Source organism: Epinephelus lanceolatus, chromosome 19 (assembly GCF_041903045.1).
Source record: "Epinephelus lanceolatus isolate andai-2023 chromosome 19, ASM4190304v1, whole genome shotgun sequence".
NCBI lineage: Eukaryota > Metazoa > Chordata > Actinopteri > Perciformes > Serranidae > Epinephelus > Epinephelus lanceolatus.
Genome location: NC_135752.1, coordinates 4,793,881 through 4,814,909, shown reverse-complemented (window position 1 = coordinate 4,814,909; position 21,029 = coordinate 4,793,881). Strand labels below are relative to the sequence as shown.

The window sequence follows — 21,029 nt, the reverse complement described above, 5'->3', positions numbered from 1 at the left end:
TTTGATATCTTAGGCTCAGCTGGTAAATACTTAAAGAAACACTGGAAACAGGCAAAGTCCGATGCAATCAAGTTTAATGTGTCAACAGGCTTTAACACATACAACTTAGCGAGTCAGACTCCGGAGTGTGACTGAAAAACGGCTCTCAGAGCCCTGGCTTATATGCTGGTGGAGATTCAAATGAGTCTCCACCTCTTTTTGCTAATTCTTCCCACTCAAGTCCAATTCTATTGGTGGAAAACTTTTTTTTGTGTCCAATTCTGATTGGGCCCGTTTTTAATGGTGTAATGCAGCCTGGAATTTCCCAAATCTTCTACCCTTAGGTCTGGTTTCACTTTCACTCTATTTTTAAAAAACATGTGAATTTTGGGGACTTTTTATGCAGTCCTCAGTGCTCTCATTCTTATACAAAGTGAACCTTTAGAATACAATATGTGAATGTGTGTGTGTATTACAACATTTGAGTATGTGTTTCATCATTAACCAAGACATAGTGTGTTCTTTCAGTAGGTACATACAACATGATTACATAGTCTGGTGCTATGAATACTTTGACATATACAACAATGCTTTATCATATTCAGATGCAGATCAAGGAGTCTTATAATGCCTTGTACATGAAACATGATTATATGATCTTTTTGTCTCTTAATCAACTTATGTATCTTAACCTTGCTACTTGATTTGTTGAACACGAACTTTTACACTACACAGTACAAGTCCAAATTTTTGTTTGGATATACCTGGTGGTAGAAGAGACCTGCTCTGGGCCCCATTTAACAAAAAAGGAAAAGGAAAACAAAGAAAAAAAAAAGAAATTAAATGGAACACACGTCTCTGCTCTCAAAAGCAAATCCCGCCAACAACGCCAGATTGTGGTGAGTGGGGGCGAGCAAGGGTGGTGGAGAAGTACAAAAATATGTATGTATTAGCGACTACGCCACCTAGGGAGTTTCACCCTAGGAACTACCAGGGTTGCAGTAAACAACCAAAAAGGCAGAGAGGTTCGTATTGCTACATTAAGAGAGACAGGACATGGTTCCAGTTTAACAAAAATGTATTTATTTATTTATTTATTATGTAAATCGATACTTTTAAAAGCCATAAAAATCTCACTCACACCCTTAAAAAGGACAACATAAAGGGGACCTGATGGTGGTGAGGCTTATCAGTGGGGGAAGGTGAGTCGAAGAGGGGGTGTGAGGGATCCCAGGAGAAAGACAAGTCACCCCAATCATATGTGAAAACCAAAGAAAACAAAAAAGGGGTGCATGGCACACACACACACACACACACACACACACACACAAAAAGGGGGAAACCACCACCGGGACACCAGCGACCACCACCGGCAGCTCTCAGCAGCTGAAAAGGAGAACAAAATTAGTGAGGCTGACTAAACCAAAAGAAACAAAACACAAATAAATACAAGTAAACAAAAGTAATAATGTGGAAAACCACAAAGCAAATAAACAAAATAAACCGAAATATGGTTGACAGCCACATAAATATGCACACCAAAATCTTAAAGTCTTAGGCTGCCAAACATCAAACTAAGGAAAAAGAAAGAATGAACTTTAGCCTAATAAAATTAGGATTTAAACAAAGTAGGCTAATATACAACAAACAAGGGCAATCAAAACTATATAAATCAAAACATACAAAACAAATCAAAGAAATAAACAAAACCAAATTCGACTCAATACTAAACAATATATATATAAACCATACAATTACATAAGGCAGCTAATGAAAAATAAACCATAAACTACTCCCAAACAATTAGAAAACCAGAAAAAGACAAATAACACAAAATTAATCAAACTAAATTAAATTAACTCAACCCCACAATTACGGCCCAGGCTTCAGGCAGCTGCCAGAAGGCCGACACACACACCCGCTCCCAAGCACAGATCTGCCAGCCGTAAAGGCCACCAGCAGCAGTGGGCAAGAGCAGCAGGCAGAGTAGCACAGCAATGCATCACACCAGGCAGAGCAGACACCAAGCAGAGCAGACGGGGCCTGATGCTACGTTAGCCTTTGGGGCTAACAGTCCCCATTACACACAACAGAGCTATGTTAAGAAAAACACTAACACACTGTAAAAGTGGCAGAGCCCATGAGGTGTACATACCATCTGACAGCTTCTGTCAACCCCTGCAGAGGAAAGCGCAGCGCTCGTCCTGCAGATTAACGGGGTGTGAACGATGTGTCGCCACAGCATGGAAGTGACAGACCGGGGGATATCAGCGTAGCACCAGGAGTCTAAAATGGCGAAAATCATGAGGTGCCAGAAAATCATACTTAAACAGTGCAGCCACTGCATGCTTACCTGCAACCAGTGGGATGCAACAGAACGGAAGTAAGGCAGCCGGAAGTGGGCATGCCCCAAAGCCCAAAAGCAAGAGAGAGAGAAAGATAGACACAGCCTCCCTTTATAGAGTGCTCTCCCGCTGTGATTGGGGTGAAGGGGAAACATGGCAACAAACCCAATCACTCCAGCAGGGGAGACATCTATCCTGCTACGCGTCTACTTGAATCGCAACCCAGTTTAGATCGCCACGCCCACTTCCGCATACACAGAGCCCTGACGGAAACCTCCGACCACCTCCGAGCTACTGCGAATAAGGGCTAGTCAGCCAGCTAGCTAACTTAGCCTGTTTTGGTTTACCCCATTACATCACATATTAGCCTTTGCAAGGCCTTGCAAGACGTCACATCTTATTTTCATGGAAGTCCCCTAAACCTCCATCTATATCCCTCTGGCTTAGAGATGTTATGTTTTTTCTTAAACTAAAAAAGATAAGATTCTCAGTTCAAGGTTCCTCAGCTAAATTTCATAGCAAATGGCAATCTTTCTTGGATTACTTTAAATCTTTGCGAACACTGCCTTCAGATTGATCTCCCTGCCCCCCACCCTACATTCCACTTTTAGTTTATTTTTGTTTTGTTTTGCTTTGTTTCTACCCTTGTAAATGTATGTGTGTGAAGGTACGTACATGTATGTTTGTGTGCATATGTATATGCGTACAAATATATATATATATATATATATATATATGTATATATTTATTATTTATTTATTTTATTTATTTTTTAAATTGATTTTTCTTACTTAATGTCTGTTTAGTTATTATTCTCTCATATTACATATTTGTCTTTTTGGACTCATGTAATTCAATTTTTACCTAACAGAGACTTTGCTCCACTGTTCTTTCTGCTGTTGGCCCTCCCCTTAGAGGGCCCTGGGGTTGTTCTGGGTACTGGGATAAAAAACAGAAAAAGCAATGTACAATGTGTGTAATTCTATTTCTATGTATGTATTGTTGCACTTCTTAAAAAGATTAATAAAAAAATAATAATAATTTACTACTGCCGCAAATCTATTATACGACTACTTGACTACTTATCACCGCCACAAATATACTCCAAACACATCTTCGTTATTTTCGCTACGTAACGTTACTGCCATTCACGTAGGTTACATTCATAACACTAGAACGCCCCACATAACAGCTGTCATCACGTTAGTTCAAGGAAATTAGTCTTCTCTTCTGCTAGATCTACCCTTTGGTAAAGTTGACCAGATGTAAAGAGGTGGACACATCTGGATTTAGATGTTTTGGAAGTTGGGCTTGTGGCTGTGTATGAGAAGCGCAAGCTTGCATGTAGATTCGCGGTAGCTCGGAGGTGGTCGGAGGTTTTCGTCAGGACTCTCTGTATGCGGAAGTGGGCGTGACGATCTAAACTGGGTTGCGATTCAAGTAGACGCATCCTGCTACACATAGTCAATCAATCAATCAATCAATCAATTTTATTTATAAAGCCCAATATCACAAATCACAATTTGCCTCACAGGGCTTTACAGCATACAACATCCCTCTGTCTGAGGAAAAACTCCCCCCCAGAAAAACCCTTTAACAGGGAAAGAAAACGGTAGAAACCTCAGGAAGAGCAACTGAGGAGGGATCCCTCTTCCAGGACGGACAGACGTGCAATAGATGTCGTACAGAACAGATCAGCATAATAAATTAACAGTAAAACAGTAATCCGTATGACACAATGAGACAGAAAGAGAGACAGAGAGAGAGAGAGAGAGAGCGAGAGAGAGATGCAGGACAGACGGTAACGACAGTAGCTTACAACAACATTAATAAAAGTAATAATATTATCGTTATAGTTCTGGCTACTGTGGTACAATATGTTGAAAGTATATATTAGTATCTGGCAGTATACATGTGTGATAGTCTATTGTATATTAGCATTAGACTGTTTTAATCATTAAAGATTCAGCAAATCAGAGACTTGTGGTCAGTGAGGAGTCTTAAAATAACATCTGTACAGATGTGAAGCCCTGACTATATCTGATCGATCTGTAATGAAGGCTGTTGTCTTGTATTTCTTTCCTCTGTGTTTGACTGTTGATGTTTTTAATGTATTTATGTAGTTTAGGGCACAAGTGTGCTCTGCAGCAGCAAACTGATATGATGGCAAGTCATGTAAAACAGAGGTTGAACCATGAACATAAACTACAGATCACATGTAAAGCATTTTATTAGGTCACTCTTTTAAGAGATCTGAATCAAATCTAACAGGATGTGAGTGTTTCTGTGACTTCCTGTACAGACTGAGGGTTGCTGGAAACTGTCGGGAAACTGTTTGACTTGACCACAGTCTATTGTATATTAGCATTAGACTGTGGAGAATACACAATGTCATTTGTCAAATTGACTGGCCAGGTCAGCAAAAAAACTCCTCCGAGAACCATCACCTTATCGTGGTGGAGGAGTTTGAGTGCCCTAATGACCCTAGGAGCTATGCTGTCGGGGGCATTTTGCCCCTGGTAGGGTTTCCCATGGCAGATTGGTTCTGGGCGAAGGGTCAGACGAAGAACGGTTCAAAAGACCCTTCATGATGGATACAAACAAGGACACATGTACCCGGCCCAGAGGGTTACCGGGGCCCCGCCCTGGAGTCAGGCCTGGGGTTGAGGCCCATGGGCGAGCGCCTGGTGGTCGGGCCTTCACCCATGGGGTCCGGCCGGGCCCAGCCCGAACCGGCTACATGGGCTCGTCCCCCTGCAGGCCCACCACCCGCAGAGGGATCCAGAAGGGTTCGGTGCAGTGTGGATTGGGCAGCAGACCAAGGCGGGGGCCTTGGCGGTCTGATCCTCGGCTACAGAAGTTGGCTCTTGGGACATGGAATGTCACCTCTCTGGCGGGGAAGGAGCCGGAGCTTGTGGAAGAGGTTGAGCGCTACCGGCTAGATATAGTCGGCCTCACCTCGACACATAATTCCGGCTCTGGAACCCTAGTCCTTGAGATGGGTTGGACTCTCTCCTTCGCTGGAGTTGCTCCGGGTGAGAGGCGGAGGGCCGGGGTGGGCTTTCTGATAGCCCCCAGACTCTCTGCCTGTACGTTGGGGTTTACCCCGGTAGACGAAAGGGTTGCTTCCCTGCGCCTTCGGGTCAGGGAACGGGTCCTGACTGTTGTCTGTGCTTATGCACCGAACAACAGTTCAGAGTACCCACCCTTTTTGGAGTCCCTGGGACGGGTGCTGGACAGTGCCCCGACCGGGGACTCCATTGTTCTGCTGGGGGACTTCAACGCTCACGTGGGCAATGACAGCGGGACCTGGAGGGGGCGTGATTGGGAGGAACAGTCTGCCCGATCTGAACCCGAGTGGTGTTCAGTTATTGGACTTCTGTGCGGGTCGCAGTTTGGCCATAACTAACACCATGTTCAAACATAAGGATGTCCATCGGTGCACATGGCACCAGGACAGCCTAGGTCGCAGGTCAATGATCGACTTTGTAGTCGTATCATTTGACCTGCGACATCATGTTCTGGACACTCAGGTGAAGAGAGGAGCAGAGCCGTCAACTGATCACCACCTGGTGGTGAGTTGGATCAGATGGTGGGGGAAGACGCCGCGCAGACCTGGCAGGCCCAAACGAACAGTCAGGGTCTGCTGGGAACGCCTGGCGGAAGAACCTGTCCAGATGATCTTCAACTCCCACCTCCGGGAGAGCTTCGACCGCGTCCCGAGGGCGGGGGGGGGGGGGGGGGGGGGGGGGGACATTGAGTCTGAATGGGCCTTGTTCTGCTCTGCCATTGTCGAGGCAGCGGTTGCGAGCTGTGGCCGCAAGGCCGCTGGGGCCAGTCGCGGCGGTAATCCCCGAACCCGCTGGTGTACACCAGAGGTGAGGGGAGCCGTCAGGCTGAAGAAGGAGGCCTACAGGGCATGGTTGGTCTGTGGGTCTCCGGAACCAGCTGACGGGTACCGGCGGGCCAAGCGGAGCGCAGCGGCAGCAGTTGTGGAGGCAAAAACTCGGGCGTGGGAGGAGTTCAGTGAGGCCATGGAGGAAGACTATCGATTGGCTCCAAAGAGGTTCTGGCAAACCGTCCGGCGCCTCAGGGGGGGAAGGCGGCAACTTGCTCACACTGTTTACAGTGGGGGCGGGGAGCTGCTGACGTCAACTGGGGACATTGTCGGGCGGTGGAAGGAATACTTTGAGGAGCTCCTCAATCCCACCAACACGTATTCCAGTGAGGAAACAGAGACGGGGGCGGGTCGTCCAATTTCTGGGGCAGAAGTTGCTGAGGTAGTGAAACAACTACGAGGCGGCGGAGCCCCAGGGGTGGATGAGATTCGTCCTGGATACCTCAAGGCTCTGGATGTTGTAGGGCTGTCCTGGCTGACATGCCTCTGCAACATTGCGTGGACATCGGGGGCAGTGCCTCTGGAGTGGCAGAACCCTAGGGGGACCCTAAGGGGACCAGAGGGTGTGTTCCAACTACAGGGGGATCACACTCCTCAGCCTACCCGGTATGGTCTACTCCAGGGTGCTGGAGAAGAGGGTCCGGTCAATAGTTGAACCTCACATTGAGGAGGAGCAATGTGGTTTTCATCCTGGACGCGGAACCGTGGACCAGCTCTTTACCCTCGCCAGGGTGCTGGAGGGGGCATGGGAGTTTGCTCAACCAGTCCACATGTGTTTTGTGGATTTGGAGAAGGCTTACGACTGTGTCCCCAGGGGCATCCTGTGGGGGGTGCTCCGGGAGTATGGGGTTGGTGGCCCCTTGCTAAGGGCCATCCAGTCCCTGTACCGAAGGAGCATGAGTCTGGTTTGCGTGGCTGGCAGTAAGTTGGACCTGTTCCCGGTGAGGGTTGGACTCCGCCAGGGCTGCCCTTTGTCACCGGTTCTGTTCATAACTTTTATGGACAGAATTTCTAGGTGCAGCTGAGTGGTGGAGAGTGTCAGGTTCGGTGACGGGAGGATCTCGTCCCTGCTTTTTGCGGATGACGTGGTCCTCCTAGCTCCATCGAACAGTGACCTCCAGCTCTTGCTGGGGCGGTTCGCAGCCGAGTGTGAAGCGGCTGGGATGAGAATCAGCACCTCCAAGTCTGAGGCCATGGTCCTCAGCCGGAAAAGGGTGGATTGCCCACTCCAGGTCAGGGGGGAGGTCCTTCCTCAGGTGGAGGAGTTTAAGTATCTCGGGATCTTGTTCACGAGTGAGGGTAGGATGGAGCGGGAGATTGACAGGTGGATTGGAGCGGCGTCAGCAGTGATGCAGGCGCTTAACCGGTCCGTTGTGGTGAAGAGGGAACTTAGCCAGAAAGCGAAGCTCTCAATTTACTGGTCGATCTACATTCCAACCCTCACCTATGGTCACGAGCTCTGGGTAGTGACCGAAAGAATGAGATCGCGAGTACAAGCGGCCGAAATGAGCTTCCTCTGCAGGGTGGCTGGGCTCAGCCTTAGGGATAGGGTGAGGAGCTCAGACATCCGGGAGGGACTCGGAGTAGATCCACTGCTCCTCCACATCAAGAGGAGCCAGTTGAGGTGGTTTGGGCATCTGGTAAGGATGCCTTCTGGACGCCTCTCTTGGGAGGTGTTTTGGGCATGTCCAACCGGGAGGAGACCTCGGGGCCGCCCCAGAACACGCTGGAGGGACTACATCACCTGGCTGGCCTGGGAACGCCTCGGGGTTCCCGCGGAAGAGCTGACGGAAGTGGCTGGGGAGAGAACTGTCTGGGCTTCTTTGCTGAGGCTGCTGCCCCCGCGACCCGGATCCGGATAAGCGGAGGACGACGAGGTCAGCAAAAAACATGATTTCTTAGTTCATATTTGTTTGTTCATTACGGCATAATGTTATTTCTAAAAGTAACATTTTTTTTTTTTTTTTTTTTTTACGAGAGCTTTCTTTTTTTTTTTTCAACACAGCGCATAATAGGTTTGTTTTAACTAACAAACCAAAAAACTGTTCTTTGCACGAACTGAATTCAAAGTGTTAATGATTTGATGACATTTGTTGCTGCTTCAGTCAGCCAACAATGATTGTTGCTGCTGCCTGTACCTGGCTGAGTGGTAGCTACTGCTGCAGTCACTCACAGTGAAATTTGCAGCCAGGCAGTGTGCTGTGACTGACTTTGTGACAGAGGAAATCGTTTTTGTGTCATAGATACAAATGCATAGCTAAATTTGTTGCCAGGTGTTTTTCAAAAAATGTTACTTTGGTAGTCTTAAAAGTTCCTGAATCTAGCAACCAAATTCCTAAATTGGCTTCACTGGTTCTCTCCTTGGTATGCCAATTATATGTATACCGTATTACACTGTCCTTAAACTATGTTCAGTGTCAATACTTGTTTAGTAGTAATGCAACCTTTTTCAAGTGTTTTGATGCCAATATTTTCTTTTTCTATTCAGATCTTATTTTCAGTGACAATTTATTCTTGCTTTTCACATATGCTGCTTAACACACAAGAAGTTGGACATTTTACAGTAGATAAGTGGTCAGAACATTATATGTAGTGGCCAAACCACACTGAACAAACTGTTATATGCATTTTTCTACAAGAAAAAAAGAAAGCAAATTTTTAATTATGAAACACTAAGTCAATCATTTTTGTCAAAAGTTAGAGACAGTTTAAGTGTGTGTGCATCTGTGTCTGTATGTCTGTCTGTGTGTTGTGTGTCCAATAGACAACTAACTGGCATCCGAACACTGTCATACATTGACCAAGAGGCATTCAAAGATCTGCCTAATTTAAAGTACCTGTAAGTAAAATTTCATTTGCTAGTCATATATCATAACAACTCATATTTCCACAAGAAAACAGTCTAAAAGTTATAGAAATAGTTGATTCTGAAGCAAAACTGTTTCCTGTTAACCATTACCTGACTGCTGACTGAGAAATGTCTCCATACAGTGGGATTACCAACACAGGTCTCACCTCTTTTCCTGGCCTACAATATATTCATTCCGGCCAAAAGAATTTCATTTTGTAAGTAGAATTTCAATATACCTAACTGTAATGTCATTGATTTGCTAAAATTTATGAATTTTTAATTGGTGTAAAATATTTTATGTTCATACCTTTTTGACAGGGAGATAGTGGAGAATGTCTTCATACAAGTTATACCTGCTAATTCTTTCACTGGAATATCAGAGAATGCTCTGACCATGTAAGTAGGACTGATGGTTGAACAGGAAAGTCATTTTCAGACCCATTTTCTGACTGACAGACTCACTGTTGTATGTGGGTTTTTGCTCATTTTTTCATACAGTTTTACACCTGTGTGATTTGATCTTGTAATCTGATTGCATGCAATATTCCTGTTTTTTTAAAACAACCTTTTTAAACCTTTAAGGCATAGCTATGTAAAATCTAGCTTTTGTTTTAGCCATGTTAGACAGGATAGGAGGATTTAACAGCATAGACTTAGTCAAGGCTTTGTCTAAAGCAGGGGTGTCAAACATACGGCTCACGGGCCAAAACCAGTCTGCCAAAAGGTCCAATATGGCCCTCAGGATTACTTTGAAAAGTGTGAAAATGATAGAGGTCATAAATTCCTTCTTTTTCAATAAAATGCACTGCTATTCCTTAATTTGACCACTAGGGGTAAGCACTGTCCTAATAAAATTAGTAAGCCCTAAGCTAGATATCTGTTGTGGATCTGTGAGTCATGTGACAACACAGTCAAGCGCTGACTAACATTACATGCAGGAGCCTCCAATGGAAAATGTCTTTATCAAAAAGGAGAAAAAAAGTATCGGATTTTCCAAGAAAAGTGCACCAGTTCGTATTTATTTACAGAGGTAAATGGGAAGCCAGTGTGCTTGGTGTGTTCGCAGCACGTTTCAGTGCTAAAGGAATATCATACTTGACGACACTATCAGACTAATCATAGCAAAAAATTAGAGCTGGGTTGAAAAAATCGATTTGAATCGATTTTCCTTTAAATGGCACAATATCAATTCATTAATTAAAATATCGATCTTTTACTATAACTATTTTCCTCCGTGGACGTGTTGTACAGCCCATAGCAGACTGCAGCAGCCTGCAGTACTATCAACCCAGGTAGATCAGCATTTAGCACCTGAGGTCATGGCGAGAGATCTCGCGAGACGGCCGGACTGAATGAAAACAGAGCAGCAAACAATAGGTTCGTTCGAGATGAGCCAGTCCTGCGCAGATTCAATCACCGGCGATCGGCGCACAATGCATGCCGGTTAGTTTTGTGTCCGACTTCATCCTGACTTGCTCTGACGTATTACAAAAGTGGACGGTGATAAAGCCGCGAGAGCGAGGCGGCCGCAGTTTTTAGAGCCAGGCGCTGCAGTTTCTCCCCACCGACTGCACCGGCTGGCTCTCACCTGATCTAACAGCTGATTGGTTTAGACGGCGACTCAACAAGATGACGTTTTAGATATCTACTCATTTTTGTTGAATTTTAGAGATTAAGATTGTATTTGTCTGATCTGAAGGTTTATTCTGTGAACAGAAAACATGTTGTGTGACTGATGGTGAAAACAAACTGATAAATGGGTCTGATCACTTTTTTAATGAACTGACATCATTCCAGACAGGATGTAAGTGTGTCTGTGACTTCCTGCACGGACTGAAGGCTGCTGGAAACTGTCGGGAAACTGTCCGACTTCACCGCAGCTTTTTGTCACCGCCCCCCGCTGCGGTCGCCTGCTCTCGTCTACTTTCCAGGCGAAGCGCAGGTCATCTCGAACGAGCCGAATGGTGGGAGCGCGTCCACTGAAGGCATGGGTCTACGGTTCATTTTTCTCACTCGCATTTTCCCCTAAAAATATAATGCTAATAATGTACGCATGTTTATTAAAGGCACATTAGTTTCACAGAAAAGATTAAGAAATACCACAAAGCATCAGCACACTGCTAACTGTAGCCTCAGTTTGTGCCTCATACAGATCTGCTGGTAAAGTTAACTTAGCGTTAGCAAGCGTGATAAAAGACGGCAGAGGGGTGACGTTGTGCAAATAAACCAAAGATTTATTATTTTTCTGTAGCAGTAAACACATGGGCCAATAACAAATGTGTTAACTAACTATGCTAAAGCTTTACAAGCTATTCAGGGCTGCCGACGATAACGTTAACATGACAAACAGCAAGGCTAACGTTACGGCTAACAAGCTAACGTACTGACGCTACTCAGACACACACACATACCGGACAGCCTCTCAGTCCTTAGCCGCTAACGTTAGCTCATGTACAACACAGGAGGTACCACACAGAAACTTTTACAAAGGGTCATAATGTGCTTCTAGTGACTGTCAAATCGCCAGCGAACGTTGTTTACACTGCGGACACGGAGAACAGCTGCCTGCTCTCATGGGACAAAGATCCTCTGAGAAGAAAGACGGTTCACTCTGCTCTGCCACCAGGAACAAACTGGGAGGCAAAGATCCTCTCTGAGGAAGAGGGCTCACTTTTCTGCAGGGTTCACCTACGTATATTGTTTCTCTTCTGATACAGTCAATAGGCCCGTTTCCACCGCAGGAACTTCGGGGTAATTTTACAGGGCCGGGGCCGTTGGTGCGTGTCTCCACCGCAGGAACCACCCCCTAAGGACAGAGTTCCGGAATTTTTACAGGGGCTAAACAAGTCCCTCCTCGGGGTAGGTAGTTAGAACGGCCCCGAAAGACTCCTGGCTGGGGCTTGGGGATTACTTGGTGCTGATTGGATATACTCAAGGAGGGATGTGACGTGAACAGAAAGCTACAAAATAGCCGGCATTTTTAAAACTCAGCAGACGAGGGTTAGCTCATTCATATAGCTTCCGCCGCCATGTAAAAAAAACTCACTAAATGGCCCGTGAAAAAAATATTTTTTCCAGCGGATATCTTAGTTACAACATGATTGAGCTAGCAAAGCAGTTTTGTGTTGCTATGTGTGGTATTTATTCAGTTATGGGAAATCACAATGTCTAGAAAGCATCAGTAGTGGCTGCAGCTGACAGGGACAGCTCACAACAGCATCTGTTAAAAGCCTCCCGTTGTCAGATACGACATGAAACTACTCCAGTTAGCTCAATCATGTTGTAACTAAGACATCTGCTGGAAAAATTTTTTTTTTTCACAGGCCATTTACTGAGTTATTACAGACACCGCTATCGGCTAACAGCTAACAACGTCCCTACGTCGCCCCGGTCAAAATGGTCGCACAACGATTACGTCACATCCAGAGCCCATAACTTTACAGGGACCTTCCTCGTACTCCACTCTCTCAGTGGAGACACAGCGGTCGAGAGAGCCGAGCGAGAGGACGTTCCTGTAGTAGTTCCTGCCCCCCAAATAGTACCAGGAACTTCTTCAGTGGAAACGGGCCTACTGTGTGCATCACAACCACTGTAGTGTATTGCACAAAAGCTTTATAAGATGGTTACAGGCAGCAAACTTGTGGATGTCCTTTGTTTACATTTTTTGTAGCCACTTAATTTAAATTGTCTACCTTGTGATTAGATTTAATTTAAAATATTTATTTTGTATGTGTTGGTCATGTAATGTTAAATAAAAGTACATGATGACTAATGTACTGCTTTGGGGTCAATTCTTAATGTAAACAGTATTTTTAATAGTAATGCACCAGGTCAGAGGGTTCCTTGTTAAATATACTTCGTTAGTTCTCAGAAAATATCTTAATATCCAAGCAAATTTTGTATCATAATTGAAATATACTTGACTGAATCGATATTGAACTGAATCGAATCGAATCGTGAATCGGATCGAACTGAGTCCTTGAAAATCGAATCGAATTGATCTGGAAAATCTGAATCGATACCCAGCCCTACAAAAAATACAAGAACTTGCAAGGACAACTGAGAACAGAGGAGATAAATCAAGTGCTGGCAGGTTTTAGGAAACAGCAGTCTGGTTTTAGTCATAGCTGAGAGATCAGTGATGCAGTTGTAAAAACTAGCTATCTTATTGCTAATGTAATAGCATCTACATCAAAGCTGTACTCTGAGGATGAGTTTGTGAAGACATGCATGCTGAAGGTGGCAGAAATCGTGTGCCCCGTCAAGCGCCAGGCTTTTGCCAACATCAGTCTGACAAGAAACTCAGTGGCAGAAAGGATTTCGGATCTTGCTGGAGATTTGGACAGTAAAATTAAGGACAAAGTGTAGTCATTTGTTGCGTTCTCGGTTGCAATTGACGAGAGCACGGACATTACTGATGTTGCTCAACTGTCCATATTTATTCGTGGTGTTGGTGAAAGTTTGACTGTCACAGAGGAGTTCCTTGAGTTGGTGCCAATGAGAGACACCACAAGAGCAAAAGACATTTTTAACTCTCTGGTTGGAGCGCTGCACAGGGTCCGTGTTGACTGGGCCCGCGCTGTCAGCCTGGCTATGGACGGTGCTCCATCAATAATCGGTAAAAAGGCAGGTGTTGTGACAAAATTCAGAGAAGACGTACAGGCTGCAAATGGAAGGCACAATTTTTTGGATTTTTCCACTGTATTTTGCACCAGAAAGCATTGTATTGCAAGTCATTAAGAATGGATCAGGTCATGGTGGATGTCCGAAGTGTTAATTTCATCCAAGCCAGAGGTCTGGACCATCGTCAGTTTGACAGCCTTCTTACTGATAAACACATTACGCATGGCCTGCCATGGAAATTGGACAATATATGGAGCAAAAAGGAAAACCAATGCCAGAGCTAAAGGATGCGGTATGGCTACGGGACACTGCATTTATGGTGGATATTACAGAGCACTTGAATATTCTGAACAAAATGATGCAAGGCCGTAACTAAGTTGTCACACAGTATTATGACAGCATACACGCTTTCCAGTTGAAGCTGGCTTTGTGGGAGGTTCGGCTGTTAAAGAAGACACCGGAGCTCACCCCCACAGATCGGCGAGTCCCTCTTAAGTGGTGTGGTGACGGAGGCGGATGGGGACACAGATGCGCCAGAAGCATCAAATGTGCCAGAAGCACGGGAGGATGCAGGTAAGTGTATGTCTTGTTTGAAATTACAGTAAAATGAACATGTACACAATTGAGACGTCATTCACAAAAGTTGAATTTATTTAAAGTTGAATAATTTGTCTTTGCAGCCCCCAGGTGTTCCAGCAGTGGTGCTCCACCTGTGGCTGGAGAGGCCGGAGACGCCGGAGACGTCACAGCACCTCGTGCGCCCTCCCGCAGCGGCCGTGTCCTGACAGATGCAGTCCTGCAAATGCAGAGGGACACAATCACTGCAATTAACGAGGTGGCCAACGAGTTGCGGGACATCAAAACTGTCTTAACAGCCGTAAATGACACAATTAAACAGTTGGTAAATAAAAAATAATTTCTCTACCTCTTGTGTGTTTGTTATATGCGTTGCATCACCTCCAGACGCTCAAAGTGCCCCTTCACGCAGTTGGAAAGATGGAAAACCAATCAGAGTAAACAAAACGTGTGACGTAGGCTAGCACAATGCCCCTGTAAACAGACCAGCAAACAAGTGCAGCGTGTAGCGGAGACGAGCTGTGATGATGTCTGGGAAAGAGTGTTGCCGTCTTTGTGGATTTCCTCCTCACTGTGGACTCCGAGTTGCATGGCTGTGATTCCCAGCTCGGTTTCCAGATCAATGGAGCCAGTTGGTAAATTAAACTTTTACCAAACCCCGTAGCAAGGACTGCACACACATCCTGTTTTTCAATAAAAGCTTTCAGTGCAGTCGTTTGTTCTGCTTTTAAAGAAAATGTACATTCCAGTTCGTTGACACATTTACCATCGCAGTTTCAAAATCAGTAGCCATGTTGGTTGTTTACGAAATGCATTCACTCCGCTCCTTGTCCCTCCTATTCTGATGACGTGCCTGCCCCAAAGTAATAAGTGGTTGTGATTGGCACGGTAAGCTTTAACTGATGCCAGAATGGGCCTTTATGATTGCATGGCCAGACTGATCTGCAGAGTGAAATAGAACATGAGCTAGCAAGATTAGGATGGTTTCACCAGGCTAAGCAACAGTCACGTTTAAAACAACAAATTCACTATATAAACTAAATGATATCTCACTGGAAACAAATCTAACATGTCAATAAAATAAATTTAACTCCTGACATCACAATACTGAGTGAAGACAGTAAAGTCAAATCAGCATGAAGAACACAGACATCAATATCAATCATTTATCCTGCTCTCTGTCCCCACTCTACTGAGGAGACTCACTGTCTGCAGGTTGGCAACCGTAGGTGCATTTTAAAATAAAGTCTTAGAATACAAACAGACAGCTTTTATTTTTTATTTTGTTTTAAACATGGTTTTAAATAGTTGTGTGTGTGTGTGTGTGTGTGTGTGACTTTCCATGACCAAATGTGTGTGAGAATGTGTTGCTTATTCCATTTTTTTTTTTCCTTTTTTTTTTTTTTAAATAAAGCATTTACACTTAATTAATCTGAAGAATTCTAACAGATGGAACACACCATTCTCTGCAAATACAGTACAGGCCAAAAGTTTGGACACACCTTCTCATTCAATGTGTTTTCTTTATTTTCATGACTATTTACATTGTAGATTCTCACTGAAGGCATCAAAACTATAAATGAACACATGTGGAGTTATGTACTTAACAAAAAAAGGTGAAATAATTGAAAACATGTTTTATATTCTAGTTTCTTCAAAATAGCCACCCTTTGCTCTGATTACTGCTTTGCACACTCTTGGCATTCTCTCCATGAGCTTCAAGAGGTAGTCACCTGAAATGGTTTTCCAATAGTCTTGAAGGAGTTCCCAGAGGTGTTTAGCACTTGTTGGCCCCTTTGCCTTCACTCTGCGGTCCAGCTCACCCCAAACCATCTCGATTGGGTTCAGGTCCGGTGACTGTGGAGGCCAGATCATCTGCCGCAGCACTCCATCACTCTCCTTCTTGGTCAAATAGCCCTTACACAGCCTGGAGGTGTGTTTGGGGTCATTGTCCTGTTGAAAAATAAATGATCATCCAACTAAACGCAAACCGGATGGGATGGCATGTCGCTGCAGGATGCTGTGGTAGCCATGCTGGTTCAGTGTGCCTTCAATTTTGAATAAATCCCCAACAGTGTCACCAGCAAAACACCCCCACACCATCACATCTCCTCCTCCATGCTTCACAGTGGGAACCAGGCATGTGGAATCCATCCGTTCACCTTTTCTGCGTCTCACAAAGACACGGCGGTTGGAACCAAAGATCTCAAATTTGGACTCATCAGACCAAAGCACAGATTTCCACTGGTCTAATGTCCATTCCTTGTGTTTCTTGGCCCAAACAAATCTCTTCTGCTTGTTGCCTCTCCTTAGCAGTGGTTTCCTAGCAGCTATTTGACCATGAAGGCCTGATTGGCGCAGTCTCCTCTTAACAGTTGTTCTAGAGATGGGTCTGCTGCTAGAACTCTGTGTGGCATTCATCTGGTCTCTGATCTGAGCTGCTGTTAACTTGCCATTTCTGAGGCTGGTGACTCGGATGAACTTATCCTCAGAAGCAGAGGTGACTCTTGGTCTTCCTTTCCTGGGTCGGTCCTCATGTGTGCCAGTTTCGTTGTAGCGCTTGATGGTCTTTGCGACTCCACTTGGGGACACATTTAAAGTTTTTGCAATTTTCCGGACTGACTGACCTTCATTTCTTAAAGTAATGATGGCCACTCGTTTTTCTTTAGTTAGCTGATTGGTTCTTGCCATAATATGAATTTTAACAGTTGTCCAATAGGGCTGTCGGCTGTGTATTAACCTGACTTCTGCACAACACAACTGATGGTCCCAACCCCATTGATAAAGCAAGAAATTCCACTAATTAACCCTGATAAGGCACACCTGTGAAGTGGAAACCATTTCAGGTGACTACCTCTTGAAGCTCATGGAGAGAATGCCAAGAGTGTGCAAAGCAGTAATCAGAGCAAAGGGTGGCTATTTTGAAGAAACTAGAATATAAAACATGTTTTCAGTTATTTCAACTTTTTTTGTTAAGTACATAACTCCACATGTGTTCATTCATAGTTTTGATGCCTTCAGTGAGAATCTACAATGTAAATAGTCATGAAAATAAAGAAAACGCATTGAATGAGAAGGTGTGTCCAAACTTTTGGCCTGTACTGTATGTCTCTTTTGTACTGTGACATCAGAAGACATTGTTGCAATTGTGTATTTTGGCTGTGCACAGCATGTGTTATACAGTGGCATTCAAAAGTTTGGGCACCCCTGGTCACCGTTTACTGTGAATTAAAGCTATAGTTGGTAATCCTGTTCAGAAACACGTTTTGTTATACTGGGTGAAATGGTCCTTCCATCCTGAGAGTAGTCAATACATAATGTGTTCAGAAAAAGGAACGAAAAAAATCCGACCTCTGTGGCAGCTGCAGGCCTGTAAAAACTCTGACCAATCCCTGCCTCTCGGTGCAAGTGGAAAGAACCAGTCAGATGCCTTCATGTCTCGTCCTTATATATCGCTCTGGTCCTGCCCACGCCCCCCTCTGTCCCTCCCTCCTCCCTGCACGCACTCATCACGTATCACCGTTGCCGGAAATATTCAGCACACTCCTCAGCAGAAATAGGCTACCGAGTTAGCAGGAGAATAAGTTTGCTGAACAATAGCAGAGAAAATGCAGCCAAAAGTACCACATCTAGCGTTACTTGTAACGGCTCGCCCCGCTAAACAGGCTAAGACAATTAAGTCGGAGGCAGAAAAGGCTGTGACGATAAAGGCTTTGGATAAAGCGAGAGGACAAACCAAACCTTGCTAGCTTTCCAACATTACCAACTATAGCTTCAAGCTATCCAAAAGGCAAGAAGTTAAAGATGACACATTTCTTCAATATTTTAAACAAGATTAGTTTTTTATTTCAATCTTTCACAGTTTAAAAATAAAAAACGGAATAGGGCCTGAAGCAAAAGTTTGGGCACCCTGCATGGTCAGTACTTAGCAGCGCCAACTTTGTAGTATCACAACAAGTATCACAGCTTCTAAATGCTTTTTGTATCCAGCTAGAAGTCTTTCATTTCTTGTTTTGGGGATTTGCATCCATTCTTTCTGCAGTAGGCTTCTAGTTCTGTGAGATTCATGGGCTGTCCTGCATGCACTGCTCTTTTGAGGTCCATCCACAGATTTTCAATGATGTTTAGGTCAGGGGACTGTGAGAGTCATGGCAAAACTTTCAGCTTGTGCCTCTTGAGGTAGTCCATTGTCGATTTTGAGGTGTGTTTAGGATCATTATCCTGTTGTAGAAGCCATCCTCTCTTCATCTTTAGCTTTTTTACAGGTGGTGTGACGTTTGCTTCCAGAATTTGCTGGAATTTAACTGAATCCATTCTTCCCTCTACCTGTGAAATGTTCCCCGTGCTACTGACTGCAAGACAGGCCCAACACATGATTGGTCCACCCCGTGTTTAACAGTTGGACAGGCGAGCTTTTCATTAAATTCTGCATCCTTTTTTCTCCAAACATACCTTTGCTCATTGTCTCCAAAAAGTTCTATTTTAACTTCATCAGTCCACAGGACTTGTTTCCAAAAAAGCATCAGGCTTGTTTAGATGTTCCTTTGCGAACTTCTGAACCACTAAATTTTGTTGTGAGGACACAGGAAAGGTTGTCTTCTGATGACTCTTTCATGAAGGTCATATTTGTACAGGTGTCGCTGCAGAGCTGAACAGTGCAGCACCACTCCAGAGTCTGCTAAATCTCCTTGCAGGTCTCTTGTAGTCAAACAGGGGGTTTGATTTGCCTTTCTAATAGGGCCGTAACGGTACATGTATTTGTGTCGAACCGTTCGGTATGTGACTTTTGGTTCGGCATGACCCTGTACCGAATTATTGGGCGTAGGATATTATTTTATTCTGTTTTATTTTAATTCCGTTTTTGCAAACCGAACCATTTAAAATATCTAGTTCCCCGACGGACATAATTGAGTGACGGACCGAGTCCGACCGTAAATCTCCGCTTTCACTTTGTGCAGCGCATTCTCGCATTTTGACAACATGGCAAGTGAGCCTGACGAACCTGAAGACCCACCCGCAAACCTTAAGTCCTCCGTTTGGGAACACTTTGGTTTCAGGGTAAAATACGAAGATGGAAATAAACAAGGTGACAAGACAAAAGCAGTGTGCCGACACTGCAGAACAGCGGTCGCGTATGTACTTGGAAACACGTCTAACATGCTAACACATCTAAAGCGACACCACCCGAGTTTGAACGTTAAGTAGGCTGACCAAACGTCCTCTTTTGCCCAGACATGTCCACTTTTCATGTCCCGTCCGGGGCATCCGGGGGTCTTTTATAAACTGATGATAATGTCCGGTTTTCCGTGTGTTTGTGTTTGTGTGTGTGTGTGTGTGTGTGTGTGTGTGTGTGTTAGAGTGCGGCACGGGCAGCATATTTCTGTCCGAACCCGAACCGAGCCCGACATTATTTAATGACCAAAGCACTGAGTTTGTGTCACACAGTGGTTACAGGCTATTTAACAGGCCGGGCGTGCGCCGTGGGTGCTCAGCTGCGGAGAGGGAGACCTCCGTGTTTGAGACGGGAGCAGGAGGCGGGAGGTCCAACGCTTCTAGTGAGGGGAGAGGGAGAAATTAAACAAAATAAGATCAAATAGGAAAAACCTGTCTCCCTCTTTTATTTTATTTTCAGCGTTTAATCAAGGCGGAGGCGGGCGGCTGGAGGTCCGAGACTTCCAGCGAGGAGAGAGGTAGAAACAAACAGCCAATGTGTGTCTGTGTGTGTTATGTTCAGGTGTTGTCACGTAAATAACAGTGCCAGAACAGACAAAAGGATTTTATTTATTTTTACACTACATTAGCACTGAAAGCTGACCGAATCCGACCCCAGCCCGAATACAATTTATACATTTTTGACCAAACCCGGCCGACCCGTCGGGTACCATCGGGCTCAGATCGCCACACTCTAGTGTGTGTGTGTCCCCTACTGGGGCCTATCTGAATTTCTGTCTTTGAGAGATATTATTTTGTAATATAATTGAATTTTCTATCCATACATATAAATTTTAAATATATTAAAATTATAAGGCATCTTTGAGTAAACTGCGAGTATCATTTAAGTGGGCTATGTCGTGGCCGGCCGAGTGTCCTCTTTTTTGGAAATCAAAATATGGTCACCCTAACGTTAACCGGCACGACTAGAAAAAGCAATCTGGTGCAAACTACGATATTGTCGTCGTTTAAAAAGAAAGAGCGTTTCCCTGACCATCGCGCTAAAGAAATAATCAACGCCATTGGAGTTGAGTAAAATTGTTTAAGCTGCACTTTAGATATAAGCATGTTTTGTTTACTGCACTTTAACAAAGTGGGAAAGCTAAGTAAGTTCCTAGTAAAACTGAATCTGAGCAGGCTTTAAAGCTGACCAGCTGCACTATACTTTTTATTTTAATTGAGTAAAACTGTTAAAGCAGAAATGTATATTTATATTTTTCATTCAAAAAATGTGTTAAAAAAACAGCAGGATTTTAGTTTTCACTTTTATATTTCTATTTTCATTCAAACAATGTGAAAAAGCAGGATTTTATTCATATTTGTTTCATTCAAAAATTGTGTAAAAAGAGTTAACTGCTGTGCAATAAGTAAAAGATATTTAATAGTTGTCTATTTTTTTCATTACTGTACTGAAAAAAAACGAACCGTGACTTGTGTACCGAGGTACGTACTGAACCGAGATTTTTGTGTACCGTTACACCCCTACTTTCTAACAATCCTACAAGCAGCTCTCTCGCAAAGTTTTTTTGGTCTTCCAGACCTCAAC

At 44.3% G+C, this 21,029-nt stretch overlaps 1 protein-coding gene across 1 annotated transcript in view; it reads left to right on the top strand.

Moving 5' to 3' along the window:
* The window catches only part of LOC117269946 (thyrotropin receptor-like), a 93,597-nt gene that overhangs the window by 68,485 nt on the left and 4,083 nt on the right, over positions 1-21,029 (top strand). The window contains exons 4-6 of the mRNA XM_033647307.2: positions 8,987-9,061; positions 9,214-9,288; positions 9,392-9,469. Coding sequence (XP_033503198.2) covers positions 8,987-9,061; positions 9,214-9,288; positions 9,392-9,469 — 228 coding nt within the window. The remainder of the gene's footprint in view (positions 1-8,986; positions 9,062-9,213; positions 9,289-9,391; positions 9,470-21,029) is intronic.